The sequence below is a fragment of the Strigops habroptila genome, chromosome 9 (genome assembly GCF_004027225.2).
Source record: "Strigops habroptila isolate Jane chromosome 9, bStrHab1.2.pri, whole genome shotgun sequence".
NCBI lineage: Eukaryota > Metazoa > Chordata > Aves > Psittaciformes > Psittacidae > Strigops > Strigops habroptila.
In genome coordinates this window covers 31,954,241-31,969,928 of record NC_044285.2, presented here as the reverse complement: position 1 = coordinate 31,969,928, position 15,688 = coordinate 31,954,241, and the positions used below count along the sequence as shown (strand labels likewise).

Here is a 15,688-nt window from a genome sequence, read left to right as displayed (position 1 = left end):
TTCAGCTTATCAATACTGTAATAAAAGGAAAAAAGGCTTCTGCCTTTTTAAAGAAAATTATTAGTTTTCTGGCAAATTATTAGGAGTTTAAAAAAGCAAATTATCTAACATCGTTTATTTTGGATCTAACATATGGTTCAGCCAGTTTTATATTCTAAAGGATCTAGGCCAAGAAGCAGAGCTCTGCCGAAACAGAAATAATTGCAAAGTTCTAAACAGGAAACAGAAACAAATAAATTAAAACCTCAAGTTAAGTAGAAATGATAAGTTGCCATCATTATTTTATCACCAGTACCATCAGGAGGGAGTGAGGATGGGAAAACTATCGATTTTAAATCAGCTTCAGAACTGAGGTGATTCAAAACATACTAGGAAAATATGAGACTGCAGATTCATCTGCTGTACAGCTGAACTAAACTCTGGACACCTTTGGAGGAAGTAATTTAATTCTCTGGCTCAATGCAGAAGCTTTTCTACCTGGTATTTAAACATCATCACATTGCATCTAGTTTAAGATATCCCTGAACTGCAAATCGAAAGGTAATTTCTTACAATGTAATGAAGTCAAATGTGTCCATAAAAATTCTGCATGAAGCTGGAAAACAAAGCAAAAAAGCCCCACACCCCAAAACTCTGTACCACCTAGAACCTTCTCACAACAAGAACTTCTTCAAACTTGTACCCTGCTACCCTTCTAAAAGAAGAAAAACCAGTTGTCAGAAAGCATTTTTCCTTACTATGACACAGCCTCCAGAATGGACATACCTACTAAATTTCTTGGAACTTGTATGACGTCTTCAGCAAATTCAAGGTAACTTCTTGCCTTTTTCACTGCGTCTTGATCCTAAAATAGACAGATGTATGACAGAAACAAGATCCATTTTCCCAAATGTGTTTTTGTTGTTTGTTTTGCGTTTTTTTGAAAAGCTAAGCAAGGGAACTTACCTCTCCATAAATATGGAATGTGCAAGTATCCTCATCAAGATCAATGGCAGTTACTCCAGGGACTTTTCTGGCTTGCTGAATATTAGCACCATGAGTGCCAATGGCCAGACCCATTAGGTCTTCACGTACAACAAACTGTTCATGAAATCGTGACGCAAGTTGTCTAGAACTCTGAAGAAAAATATACTGTTAGCTTACTTTAATTTTCAGTAAACTGGAGAGAAAAATCAACAAAAATTTACAGCCAATTCTTTTATTAGGTACTTAGCCTACTTTTTATTTTAATCAATCCTTTAAAGGCACTTATTCTCACTTCGGAAGCGCTGAAGTGTCTTCTTCAGAAGTCCTAATATCACCTTTTCAACATTAACATAAGGCTAGCCTCTAGCTGCATTGACACCTCTGTATTTTGAATTACCACAGAATATCTACAGGTATTAAGTGTTACTAGGTAAGACAGCATTCATGTAAGTTAATAAAATAGGAGCTGTGTTAATTATTAAAGCAAACCCGATGATATCTGAGAAAAAAACTGCACCCATTTCAACAGATAGTGGGAAACATCAGTAACTCAATCACTGGACACAAAAATGATATAGAAAACACAGCAACTATGGATATCTACTGCGCTTATAAAATGAGGAACCCATGCCTATGCAAGACAACACAAATTCACAGTATAACTGCAACACCGCTTGAATTTAGAGAACAAGTATGTTAAGAATTTCATCCAGGAATCACACTTCTAGCAAGACAGAACGGTCGATCTGAGAACTTGAGATTGTCACATGCTATTGAATTTCTAACTGTGATAATCTATTAAGTAAAATGGAAAGAGTGTTTTACAAGGAAGAAAAAAAAAAGATTTAAAAATATAAAGCTCTACGTTACTTTTCTAGAGCCAAGATATACAATCCTACACAATTCTGCATCATAATCAAAGCTGTAACTATTGTGAAGACATATGCAAGCACACATTAAATTAGCAGTTTAACCTCATCAATATGAGATCCAACAGAGGTTGGGAAAACATCAAGAAAGTGCCCACAATAAGCCCTACTCTGTCCCAGCTAAGCTGCTACTGTTACCTGACCTGCTCCTGCTTAAAGCTGTTGATAAACATCCTGTGCTAAATCACTGTCACAGAGAATTGGCTACAGTGGATAACAGTACAAGTATCCAAGTGTCATGAAATGCTTCATATAGACAGAGAGCTCTATCGAGTACTTTATTAACTAGATTACAGACAACTCAGAAAGCAAACATTATTTTAAATGCTCACAGATCTACATTCTAACAGATCATCCAAATGCCAATTTACTAGTTGACATCTGCTATAGACCGCACACATGCTAGTGGAGAACAGGCTGATCAGGTCAATGATTGGTTAGCACTGCTATCTACAATATGTAGAAAAGATGAAGCTACATCATCACTGGGGACCTTGGCTATGACAGTCAACCTGTAGTTATATTACTTACAGAAAAGCTAATATTTTAGTGCAAGTTACGTAGTACTACAAGACATGTCTTCTTTGAACATAGGAAATAATGTATTCCTCTTACCTCCGATAAATTAGTTACAAACAACTATGCAAATAATGTATCCCTACCTACTTAGAGGCCACGACTGAACTGCATTTAGATAGAATAAAATACAAACCAGAATGCAAAAGTACACTTGTAAATTCAAGCTTTTTAGTATGTCAAAAAAACCAAGTAAGCCATACCTAGTGGGAAAGAATGCAAACAAAAACCAATTTGTTTTTTTACTTGATGCTCTAAAAGCCACATTTAAAAACCATGCAAGTAAGCTAATATGCAGAAAAGAAAGAAGGTACAAGATACAACAAATGGAAAGAAAGAAGAAAACCAACCAAACAAAAAGAAGCCGGTCTAGTGATTATGGTTTAGAGAGGTAAAACTGCTAGAAGGAAAGAAAAAAAAAAAAAAAAAAAAAAAAATAGAAAAAGAAGGGAAAAAAAAAAAAGAGGCAGACATTTAAGGTTCAGACAGTATTAAACACAGAAAAGAGATTGATGGAAACAATCAACTATTAATAGGAATGCAGTAAAGCCCAAAGCATTCACAAAGTATTTCCTCTGGAGATGGACATGTGCTGCCTGTTTGTATGTCAGTGTCTCAAAGAAATCATTAAGTATGATTTTTACTACCTGAAGCTTTTCAGGTTTGGTTGAAATTGATTATATACAAATGCCAACATGAAAGACACCAGCCAACTTCTGTCAGCAAATTATAACCACATATATTTATCTCACAACCTCCACATAACTACTGCTCAGGTAGAAACTGAAGTCCAATAGTGGTTATATAGTGAGAACCAAATCAAGTTCTTGAGTCCTTCACAGGAGCAAAAAGGTTCAGCCTTACAATGACAACAAGAATCAAAGACTAGTTTGGGAAAGGAATCAATGACAACAGCTGTTGGTGCATGCATTTGTGGGGGCATGTAAAGAGAATTAGCTCTAAGGAGACTGTTGCTCTTCCCACCCCCAAAATAACACTTTGCACTTCAAGAGGTAAACTACCCACACAATTGTCAGTTCTGGAGGAAGACAGAAGAATGGATTACTGAAGAGCTACAGTGGAGTGTTCAAAAAGGAACACCGATGAGAAGAAACTGCTCCTTTCTTGGTCTTGAGAAAAATCAAGACCAAATCAGACTTGGATTACAGTTCTGAAATACAGAAATCAATAGTCCAAAAGCACAAAAACAGAAGAGGTAACAATGAGTGCACTTACTGGATACAAGAGGCCTGAACTACTACACCACATCCCTCTCCAAGCTAAAACCAAACAGCAGTAACCCTTGGGGTGTGGGGGGGAATGAAACCTGGTTCTGAAGTAACAGAGCTGCTATACACCCATGTAAAACAATTACAATAGTTCGAGTAAGTACTTCTAGTTCTTGACACTGAACCTAAAAAGAAGTTCTCAGAAATGCTACTATTTTTTCTGATTTGCAGATAGGAGAAAAACCATGAAGAAATGTTAATTCTACTGTATAAAGATCCCCTTATTTCCTAGCCTACACTTTTTCTTTCTTTTTTTTTCCCATGGACAAGTATGAGTCAAGCTCCTTGCCAGTCAACACCCACTCTCCAGTCACAGGAATATCAGAAGCTGTATCTGCTGTAAGATGATTTCCTAACATTTTATCTATAGACAAATCCATCCCTTCGAGCATCCTACCAACATCAGTCTCACCCCTTCCATCTCCCATTTTCACTGCATCATTCTGCAAGATCCAGTCCTAGTTCCTCTCAGTATCGTGTCATACTCACTCCCATCCATTTTTAATAACAGTAATGCAAAGCTACCAAACATGTGGCACTATTCATGCAACAATGGCTAGTTATTTTATGCTCAAATTATTAAAGAGATACATGTGTATGTGTGTGTGTATATATATATATATATATATTTGTTTTTAATCCCCCACAAAATCCTGCTGAATAAAATGGGATTGGATAAAAATGAGTCTTTGAAGAACAGGCCCTTTAACCATAAACAACTTCATTAGGTTCCATCTTCATCTGCCTCTTTTTAACACCAAGAATAGTCTCAGTACATAATAATTACTTTCACCCCAATGCAAGTCCTAACAGCTAAGAAATGCATAAGTATTTTTTTTAAAAAAATATTTTTTTAAACCCAAAATACTTCAAGGAAAATAAGCAACATACCTCCAGCTGCTTGCTTGCTTCTTCATTTCTCAGGATCAGGGATAACTTGGTACGAAGACTTCGAAAGTGCATATCAATCAGCATATTTGCCCGCTTTGTTGTCACATCATTAATTGACTAAATTATTAGTAAGAAGAAAGAAAACACAGTGGTTTACACATGAACTTTTGAAACAAACCACTACCAATGATATGGTTAGACACTGGTACTCACCAAAATAATAAGCTGGTGGTTTTCAGAATCATATGTTACAGAAAAAGCTCCAACTGCCTTTTTGAAGTCCTTATGTGCAGATTCTTTGGCACACCTAGAAACAAAAACAATACAAAGTTAAAAATAATAACCATTGCATTTATGGTTCACAGACAGAAAGATTAATTTATTAACACAAAGAATATAAATATATCCTGTTCTTTTTCAGTGCAGGTGTTATTTTATTCTGTTATCATTTTACTCATTTTTCTTCCATTTGTTTCCATGAGTAGGATTAGAAATATTTCTGAAATTTTCATTGTGTTTATCTATGAAATGACAAGCCAGTTAAGCAACTCTACAGCTTTTTAATAAAAGCTGTAACTGTTACAATCAGCAAGTCCAAAGTTCCAAATGCACCATTAATCAGAATGATGTGTGACTTCACTGTAACCACTGCAGCAATCTAATGCTGTGTTTTGCTTCTCCAGGCTTCTGTCCATTTGCTACTACAGAATACTAATTCACTACTAGTGAAATTGCTTACAGTAACATTAACTTTAGAAATCTTAGTTTAACCTGAATTCATAGCTCATTACACATTGAGGCAATAGATGTACCTCAAAAAAAAGGAAAGTGATCTGAAGGTAAAAAGTGGGAGTCAGTATTAATCTGAGTTTTAGAGCTATATTTACAACAGAACAACGTGTCCGTGTTGAAGTATCTTACTTCAGGAGGTTTGATTATTGGACAACTATTCCCACACCCATCATCAAAACGCATTACGCCCTACAAGACAAGACAGTATTTTCTTTTGTTATTAAATACCAACTTGCACAGACTGCCAAATACTCTACCAATGAAAGAGTGACGACTTCAAATTAATAAAGTTGACGAAGAATGGATGCAGATTAATCTGTGAACATCCCTGAACAGCTGCAAGAATAAAAATCTTAACCTGTACTGCACACAAACCTTAAAACCTTGAAGAAAGTATTCCCTCCTCCAGGGCTCTTTGAAAATCACCCTTTCAATTTCTAAATTATGAGCATGTCCACATTTGTATTTTCTACAGTCTTATATAAAAGTTTTAAAAACTAATTCAGAGCAGTAAAAAGCATTTTTATTCCTTCCTGTCTCAGGCTTGAGAAGTTACCTTAAATAAACCTTAAATAAACTACAAAGAATTACATGTACTTACATTTGCCTCAAATCTTCTGGAACTGCCAGCTTGATTTTATGAAAAGTATCTTTTGTTGCGGGTTTATTGGGGTTCACAGATCTCAAACGCTCAATTGTGACAATTTCGTTGTAGGTAGCATCACAGGCTGCATATTCTATTACGTAGAACTGATATAAAAATAATAAAATCATCCAAGCCACACATTTTATGACAAGAGCGAGTATTACACTATTTAGTACAAGGCCCTTTTGTTAACTAAGTCAAATTTGAACCTTTCAGGTTGAGGTTAATAGTAATTACAAGAGCCCTAGTCAAGAAACCATTTGAAAACAAAGAGGGACAAGTTAAAAACACCTTGCACACCAATATTTTGAAAATAACATAATAAAGTACAAATAAATATAAATATATACATATGCATATTCCTACCTCACCCTTTATCATTCTCACTTTAGCCAACCACCAACAGCAGGGTTCTTTTTCATTTGCCCTGGAATAAACCTAAACAAAATAAATAGATTACTTATTTGTAGCATTTTTAGAAGACATTGCAAAAGCTGACATTAACCAATACAATCAGGAGCTCTGCTATAGGAACAAAATCCAGCTAAATATATTGATACATAAAGTCTCTAATCTAAGTACTACATAGCAAGCACCTAACAGCTGAAATGTCTACTGCAAATACAGGTAGGATATAAAATTATGTATAGATCATACTATATATATAATAAATTAATATATATTATTATTGTACAGATTATGTAAGATTGTAGAGATAAATAATATTGTATCCAGCAACTACTTGGCATTAGTTACTTCAGTCTTGCATACAGTCAGAAAAAAGAATTCAGCCTTTTATATCTGTTAATATTTAATCAACAATATTTCTAATTGTTATAGGTCTGATGAGGTCGCAAGAGTGGGTGGAAGGGCCAGGAGACATCTACACTTCTTTAGCACATATAGCTGGCACATCCACCCCAAAGAAGTTTTGCCTTTTTCTTAACTTTCAAATAAAAACTAACTTCAAACAGCGTGCAAACAAATAGTAAATCTTTTAAACTAATTACAAGAATCAACTTCATCATTTTGTAAAATAAGGAAGTTTTAGGAATGTGTTGCATTAAAGCCAGTCCCACTTTACATATAAGTATTTACATATTCACATATATTTTCATATTTTACGTACACACACCTGGAATACAAATTATCTCATTCAGCTTGAAATTTTGGTAATAGAGGCTTTACTAACTTATAGCTGAAGAACTATAGCATGGCATCTATTTCTAGACTAATTCAGTTCTGATAAAGAACTGATCTGTAATCAAGCTCTGATCATGTCTGTAAATCAGCACGGAGGTCAAAGCACATGGAATTCCACAATGGCTGTAGGTCAAAATCTTTTTGTTGACATGCTTGACATTGTGTTTTATGTAGTACTTGGAATCAAAAAAGGTGACAGCATGTAACATGGAAGCAAACCTTCCACTTGCCTGGCTGACATTTTTCACCCCGCGTTCTCTCACTTCTCAACACAAATTTTGTTAATGGCTCAAACATACCTCTACTTCATCACTTTCATTTATGTCTTTATTATAGCCTGCAGGTGGTGGAAACCTCACATCGTGGAATGGTATTTGTCTCTCTGGTTGCCAGCTACAAATAAAAATACAGTGAATGACCTTTAACACTTTCACCTTCTTTGTAAATAGAAATCAAACATTTTCAATCCACTCATTTTACATTTTTAAATTTTGGGGAACTTTTGTGCATACATGTATTAAAGGTCCAACGTATATATGAGGAAAAACACACCAAAATGACCATTATGCACTTTAAGTGAATCCCTCATGCTACCTGCATTGTTATAAAACCTGACAGCAGTAGTTTTTACTCTTTACATTTATAGGTTTAACCTCAACACAGGTTAAAAACCATTCCCTAACATATTTGGGCACTTCCTTCAAAACAAGCCTGTTTCTTCTTTTTCTTTGGTTCTACTATACACTAAGAAAACTTGATCATGATTCAGCCTGAATACAGCTTTAGTTTTCAGTTTCTTTAACAGAGACTGCATAAAATGAGCATGACAAGAAAAGATTATTTTTAAAGAAACTAGAAAACAATTTCCAAACTACAACAGATGATGACAAATAAAAAATTCACAACAAAACGTGGATAGCAGTGCGTTATTTCCTTCCTGAAGGAAATGAATCCTTAAATAAATGGTATAATGGAAGGTCGACTTTTTATGCCCTGGAATGATGGGAAGGAACATAATTTCGTTTCTAGCTTAGACAACAAGTATTTATTATCTCTTATCTATAAAACAAATTTTGTAATAACAAACTCCATTATACCTAAAATAAGACATTAACATGAGAGAGACAGTCATGTACCACTGCTGACTTATTCACACGTATGGTTTGTCCTCACGTAAATTCAATAATATGCCTATTTTCCCAACATAACCCATGTTACTATGTTTTGTACCTAAACATATTTGAACCATTAAAAGCAGTTATACAGAAATGTCATAACATAGTAAATACCAAACAAAATTCTAAAACATGCTAGCAGCAAGCTTAGATTATCCAAAAGATACTACTCTACATTATGAAGTTACATTTAGGTTAATTAAATGCAAGGTCGATACTCTAACATCTATAGGTATAACAGAAGCAATACACTTACTTGTTTTCAAATGCAACTGTTATCGAATCTTCATGCACATCCTTTACAAATGCCTGTGTAGAAAATAAAAAGGTATAATTATGGTAGGCTTATGGATATTTTAAAAAAAATTAAACCTGTACAACACCTTCCTTCTGCAGATATTGATGAAACTTAGAATTTAAGTATGCTTTCAAGTCTGTCTTTTTAATTTTGCAACGGACATATAAAACGGAAAGCTGATAGCCTCTTTGGGTTCATGACTGCCAGCGTACTGACTGTCTGAACCCAGGACACTAACATACAGACAGAACATCCGAGCCATACATGCATTCTTCATACTGTTTACAAGTAATGAGAAAAAAGGTTAAAATGTTTGACTTTGTTGTAACATTTTGTGTATTTTGACAGGTGTAGAAATTAAACCTTATGAGTACTCCTTACCAAAAAAAAAAAAAAAAAGTAAAAAATCCTGTCTTTATCTCAAAGTAAATGTGAACATCACTCTAGCAAAATTCCATACTTCCATTCCATACAGCCATTTCAGCAGCAGCTTTCCCCTTATTTACTTCATCACACTTCACTTCTGCAGTGCACAAACTTCAGATAAATGCCCTGCAGCCTTCCCTCACTTTTCTTCTGGGGGATGGATAGAGTTGTGCCAACTCTCCCATGCAACCACAAAGTGGATAAAGAACTAAGATTCAGTACCAAGAAGGTTTTTCCTGCCTTATGTTCTCATCTGACGTTTGACCAATTTTCAGCTTTAAGCCCAAAATGCCCCCCCCATCTACAGAACAGCAAGATCAATACCCAAAAAACTTCAGGATTTATCAATGAAAATATTTGTTACAGCCTTAAACCACAGAGGTCACAGGGAAAACAGGGATTAAAAGATTGTTTGGTTTTGTTCTGGTTTTTTTTGTTTCTTTTTAAAGAAATATCCCTATGAAGTTCTGAAACAGATAAACATTGAAGTGCTAAGTATTCCACCAGTATTTGTCCATCTATAGTATATCCTTGTAAGGTAGGCAGATAAAAGCCCATGAGCAAGACTGAGTACAAAGGTTTGTTCTACCAATGGAGATCCATCTCAATAGACTGAAAAATTCTGAGTAAATTGAAACCAATTTAGCAATAGCTACTGCTTCTGAAGCAGCATTAGTTAATGAACTGTGGAACACTTTACTCTCCTTGCATTTCAAGTTTCCAAGACAGTAACAGCTCTTATCTCTTAAAAAATGCTAAGAGTTTCTTTCTTGTACAGAATCTAAAAGGTTTTAAAAAATTCTTTTGATACTTTTCTCTTATAAAGTACTCCAAAGTATTTCCTGAGTTGCAGCAGTATCTTGGTATCAAAGGAAAGCAATACTTGATGGCACACAGAGCTCCCAAGGACTGGTCACACTAAAGTTCAACAGTAGTTGCGTACAAGTGTCATTACTCAGAGACATTCAGCAAAAGAAAGAAGTGCAAAGCTAGTTAATAATCCCAAAATAACTAATGCCACCTTGAATAGAAGTCAAAGCAAAGCCACAATGACAACAGCAAAACATGGTTTTATACCTTGCTCACCTCTCAATAGTGTAAGAATAAGGTGATTGGAAAGTTTATTACTGCTAGCATCCAAAGGAGATTTAAAACACTCTTTAATAGTATTTACATAATTACATATTTCAAAATCCCAAGATATTCCTTCCAAGGGGATTATAAGCATAGTTGCTATTTTAATTGACATGATACAAAACAGATTTAAGACCACATCCTGGGATGATGATGATAGTAGTGCAGAAATGCTATTTACATGAAAAGGCAACAGAACTCCCAGTTGATCATTATGGATACTGAACATCTAATGTTTCATATTGCTGTGTGTTCCATAATCAGAACCAGATATGCACTTGACAAGTACTATGGCAGTCCTGACTCATTTCACAACATTACACACATCACCTTCAAAGGCTCCACCCACATTTCTTCCAGTGTTTGCCATGTGCAACTCTGAAGCACTTATTCTTACAGAGGTAGCAGAAATGGATGCCTTTAATACCTGAAAAACACTATAATCACTACCAAGCATTTGTATAACTCCTTCATGCCAGAGACCGGCAAAGGATAGGTCTTTCTATTATTAGTAACACTGGAGTATGCAAAAGCAGAGATTATTTTATAAAGCAAATCCAACAGAAATGACACCACAAAGGAACGCTTCATGGTCTTAAGGAAAACAGGTAAAAGTAAGACAAAACCATGCCCTGAGAAAGACTTTGTTGAAACTGAATTTTCTCATATTTGTAAAACAGAAAAAAAAAAAAAAATCACTTCTGCTATGAAAGATGCTTTTGGAGAAGTCATCTCCTTTATGGTGATGAAAGCACCAGAAGATGCTTTAAATAGCACTCTAAAAATTACAGAAAATGACAGAAAAATACACAAGCACAGCAGCTAGGAGCAAGACTACATCTCATATTCCGATCTGCTAGCATGTAACATCCAAGTCATCTTGAGTAGAATCCTAGTGAATACAGCAATATAAGTAACTAGTGGTAATAATACCAAAACTTACCATTATTAAGTAAACTAGATGGTGATACAAACAAATGTAAGTTATCAAGTTAAAGACTAGCCTAAGACCTGTAAGAAGTCCAGTACCTAGGTTATCTGGAAAAAGTAAAACTTGGGACACGTAGCTAGATGAAAGAGTATTGAACTATGCTCTCTTTAAAATGGGTTTTCAACATTGCTTTGGTCACAACCCAGAAACCTGAAGGATCCTGAACCAGGAACAATGAGGATGACTGTTGACCATACATAGGTAGCATCAATACAGACATTGCTATAGAAAATTATAAAACTGTCATAATTTCCTTATGACAAGTTCAATACACTCAAGCACAGAAATAGATGGAACACCTGGTTTTCACTCCAGCCTGGCAAAAAAAGTTGATGTCATAACACTGCTGTTTCCCTTTTAATTTCCAGTCAAAATAATAAAAAAATCATTGTAATGAATTTTTAATTAACTACAAAGTGAACGATGCATTGCCAGCTACCTGATTTCCAACATGCAATATATACAATACTTCTGCCAACCTCCATGTGAGAGTTACACTTAAAAAACAATTAACCAGACAAAATATACTAATAGCCTAAATACTTGGTTGTCTAGCCCCATCTATCCACAGAAAGGTAGTTTTCCTGGTCCTTCAATTTCTTGTGACACAGAAAAATGTCAGAGATACTTATCACATTACTTTTTCATAGTCTGCATCATAGCAGCATGTCAATTTTTCTCCAGCATAAACATATATGTAGTAAGTAAAATGTATTTAGCCTCAAAAGTGTACATATATAGTGCTGTGAAGTACAAGAAAAAAAATGTTTTGAAACATTTCTAAGTTCTCATAAAAAAAAAAATTAGTACTTAACCATTAATGCCTTTGGAAAACCAAAATTTAATCTCATCAGAACTTCCCTGTTTTCTTTGTTCTGTGATATGTGTAAAATTATATACAATGCTAAAAAGAAATGAGACCTTTAACACCATAAGCCAAATGCATAGACACAGGACAAGGCGGTCCTAGATGTCAGTAAAGGCAAAGAAGTGGTACTGATTTCACACAGAGAATTATGAAAAGTACAGTAAGCACTCATTGGTCATTTCTGAAACAGAGCATAAGTTAGGCATGAAAATTCAAACATAAGAGTGCATATATGTGAGTTTGAAATGCACACCCAAAAAGGGACAAAACACTGGCTATGATGAATGTGAACACATAGATGAAAAGCATTAAAAACACAGTGAAACTAAATGGAAGTAAAATGAGGGAACGCGACAGTGAAAGGCTACAGCAGCTAGGATATCACTATCACTAATAGTAGAGTTACCAAATATGAGTACACACACAAAAAAAAAATCAGAATCTATGAAAAAAAGTTTGCTTGCACTTCTGTGAACAGAAGCACATCTTGCAATGGCTGAGGTTGATTCTTCTTCACTAGTGAGGGGGGAAAAGAAAAAAAAAAATGACATGCAGTAATTTTTCTAAATTTGACTTTCAAATAAAGCATTAACTTCTCTCTCCATGCTTCAGACATAAGTAAAAAAGTTTACAATACAGCATTGACATGGGATGTCATTTCTCAAACACATGAGCATTCACATTCTAACAAGGCTTATATGCTGAAGATATGGGCTCAATCTTACAAGTTGTTTGATACGAAATAAGAATTACTGGAAACACCAGTGTATTTGTTAGCTTTTGTACTAAATGGAATGACAGACACTGCAAAGGAACAAATAAAGGCTCTAACTGCCATGAAATTTTGTTGCTTTAGTCTGCTCTCATCAGATGTGAGCATTGTCTACCATTTTAATAACGGAGGATAATTAACTGTAAGAAGTGAAGGTAGGGAAAATACACCTTTTAAGATTTAAAAAAAATGTTGATACAAATGCACATCTACTGTTAGTGTGACAGTTCTGTAACATTTCATACTTGTTGGAAGAAGAAAGTCAAAGGGGAACTCACGTGGCTAACTGAATCTGAGAAAGGCAGGCCATAGAAAGAAACCAAATAGCAAAGGAAGAGCAGTCACAGAATGGTAACGGAAAGAGGGACAAGGGTACAGGCTATCATCCTCAGAGTACTGAGCTTGTGAATGTACAAAGAGACTGGAGGTATTTTCCAAGGTCTGTATGGTAAAGTGAAAGAAAAGAAAAAAAATGTATATGGAATGCAACAGGAGGCCAAAGGAACTGTAGTTAATAGCAAGACCTGAAGTAATAACGAACTGTTGAAGATGAATGATTTTGTCAATTGTAGCTTCCGGGGGGGGGGGGTGGGAAGAGAAAAAGTGAAGTACCTATAAAACCAAGGAAACAATAGCAAAGTGCTGAAACTACCAGGAAAAGAAGTTGAAGATTTTTAACAATGTTATAGAGCAGGTAGTGGCAAAAATTGGTTACAAGACAACATATAGATATTAACAGCAAACATCACTCCAAACTATCTGCCTCATGAACGGGATGACTTCCATTATTTAGCAGAGGATACAAGAGAGAATCATTCCCAAACTGGAAAAGAAAAATCAATCCCATGCTGCAACAGCATCCAGCATGCCCCCTTTTACAGGGAAATAATATCTAAAGCTAGTCCTGGAAAGATGAGACAAAGGACTGTCTATTAGTCCTCTGAGAATGATGTAAGAACTTAAAAAAACAATTTACTACACCAATACAAGAAAAGATGTGAAAAGATACGCCCAAATAGCGCGCATCTTCAAGATTTAGTTAGTTACTTGTGAGCTGCGAAAAGGCAGTTCCCTCCCCCTAGGATTCAGTTTGGTGGTTTGTTGGACCTTCTTAAAATAAGGGAATCTAACCCTTTCTTTCCAACGATTCTGGGCCCAGCAGCATATCAAATCATGACTAAGCATCTCTAGGTACTAGATTATCAATTATCCCTGAATCATGCTCATTGACTGCACTGCACTTTCCATGGAATAATTCATCTTAGCCAATGAGAAATAAAAAGTCATGAAAGTACAACACACTCACCAAGAGATATTTTAATTCCATTCAGAAAGAACTAGTCTCCACTACAGCAATCACACCAACACACTCCAGTACTCTGTGAAATGTAGTGCACCTGAACAGTATGACATTTTAATTCAAACCTTCCATCCTCAAACCATCTCCTGTGTTTTGTGTGGAACATGATCCCTCTAGTCGTATCTCAGAATGTGTTCTGGATCAAGTCCCACAGGTAACACAAGCAGAGAAAAGACTGTTTTATTACTCTCAGTAGGACTTAGGTGACAATTAGGCACCAGTTTTGTACTGTCAAGATCAAGATGCTGCTGGGAACACTCAAGAATGAAAGTAAGTGCTTACAGACTTGAACTTACAAGGCTCTCAAAGAGAGCTACAATGAGGATACAAAAACCTGAAGTGGTGATTGGGTGCTACTTTTGCCATTTAATCCCTTCACGACTCTGGCAAGCTCATATTCCTCCCCCCTCCATGTCTTGATATCAAGATAGAGGTGTGTATTTCCAAAACGTTTACATATTCTGATGAAAATCTTGAGTATTATTCAAAGCCAAAAAAAATTATCACAACTTATCAGCAAACCATGAGATTGAATAAATGAATTGTTTTGCTTTTGGTTTGTTTGCAGCATTACTGTTGCAAAACATCTCATGTGGCTCCTTAAACTTTTTAAATTAAAAAAATAAAATAAAATCATCTTGCAATTAGATCCACACTAGTTGATCTTATGATGTGACATCATCACACACCTCTTGTTAAGCGGGGTCAAGCAATTGATTTTGTAATCAAATTCCCCATCCTCAAGATGGGGAATCCTCAAAGAATTGTACCTAATATTCATGTCAATCAGGCTAGATGAAAATTTCTGATTTACATTGAACAATCTTGCAATTAATTTTTAATTAAAAAAAAAAGTTGCTGCATTTATCTTAAGTGTGATGCTTTATCTAGACAGGTTATACAGGTGAAGACCAACGAATCTGTGTGCCCCATTTGTCCCCTTAGATAATTTAACTAAGTCCTCCTGGTTAGAGATTAAGAGAAGATGACCAAAAAAAGAAAAAAATATCCTATGTTTAAATTGCTAAAAGTTAAAAGGCAAACATAATATGCATCTTGGAGGCAACATTTGTGTTAAAACCCGGATGCACTAAATCATGATTAACGAAAAAGCTCCCACAAACATACACACTCAAATGGAATTTTCACCTACACCACAACCGGAAATGTTGGTATGTTACAAACAAAAGGGGTTCAGGACCCCAAGATGTCAAAATTGAAATTTAACCAAAAAAAGTTACAGAAGCTTTCAACTCTCGTGGGTTTCTTTGATAAAATTTGTCACTATAAAATGCACAATTTTTATCATCATCTATCTCACGTGATTGTGTAGTACTCTCATATAATCTGATAAAAGCTTCATTAGAAGTTT

The 15,688-nt window shown here is 35.2% G+C and overlaps 1 protein-coding gene across 5 annotated transcripts in view; it reads right to left on the bottom strand.

The window, feature by feature from the left end:
- The window catches only part of FMR1 (FMRP translational regulator 1), a 49,272-nt gene that overhangs the window by 31,553 nt on the left and 2,031 nt on the right, over window positions 1-15,688 (bottom strand). For all 5 annotated transcript variants that reach the window (XR_003993335.1, XM_030498541.1, XM_030498540.1 and 2 more), the window contains exons 2-9: window positions 8,724-8,776; window positions 7,592-7,685; window positions 6,456-6,527; window positions 6,045-6,193; window positions 4,865-4,958; window positions 4,652-4,768; window positions 946-1,116; window positions 766-844 (exon numbers count right to left, since the gene is read on the bottom strand). Coding sequence is in view for 4 of the 5 variants with exons in the window: in XM_030498541.1 (XP_030354401.1) it covers window positions 766-844; window positions 946-1,116; window positions 4,652-4,768; window positions 4,865-4,958; window positions 6,045-6,193; window positions 6,456-6,527; window positions 7,592-7,685; window positions 8,724-8,776 (829 nt within the window). In the remaining variant the exon portion in view is untranslated. The remainder of the gene's footprint in view (window positions 1-765; window positions 845-945; window positions 1,117-4,651; window positions 4,769-4,864; window positions 4,959-6,044; window positions 6,194-6,455; window positions 6,528-7,591; window positions 7,686-8,723; window positions 8,777-15,688) is intronic.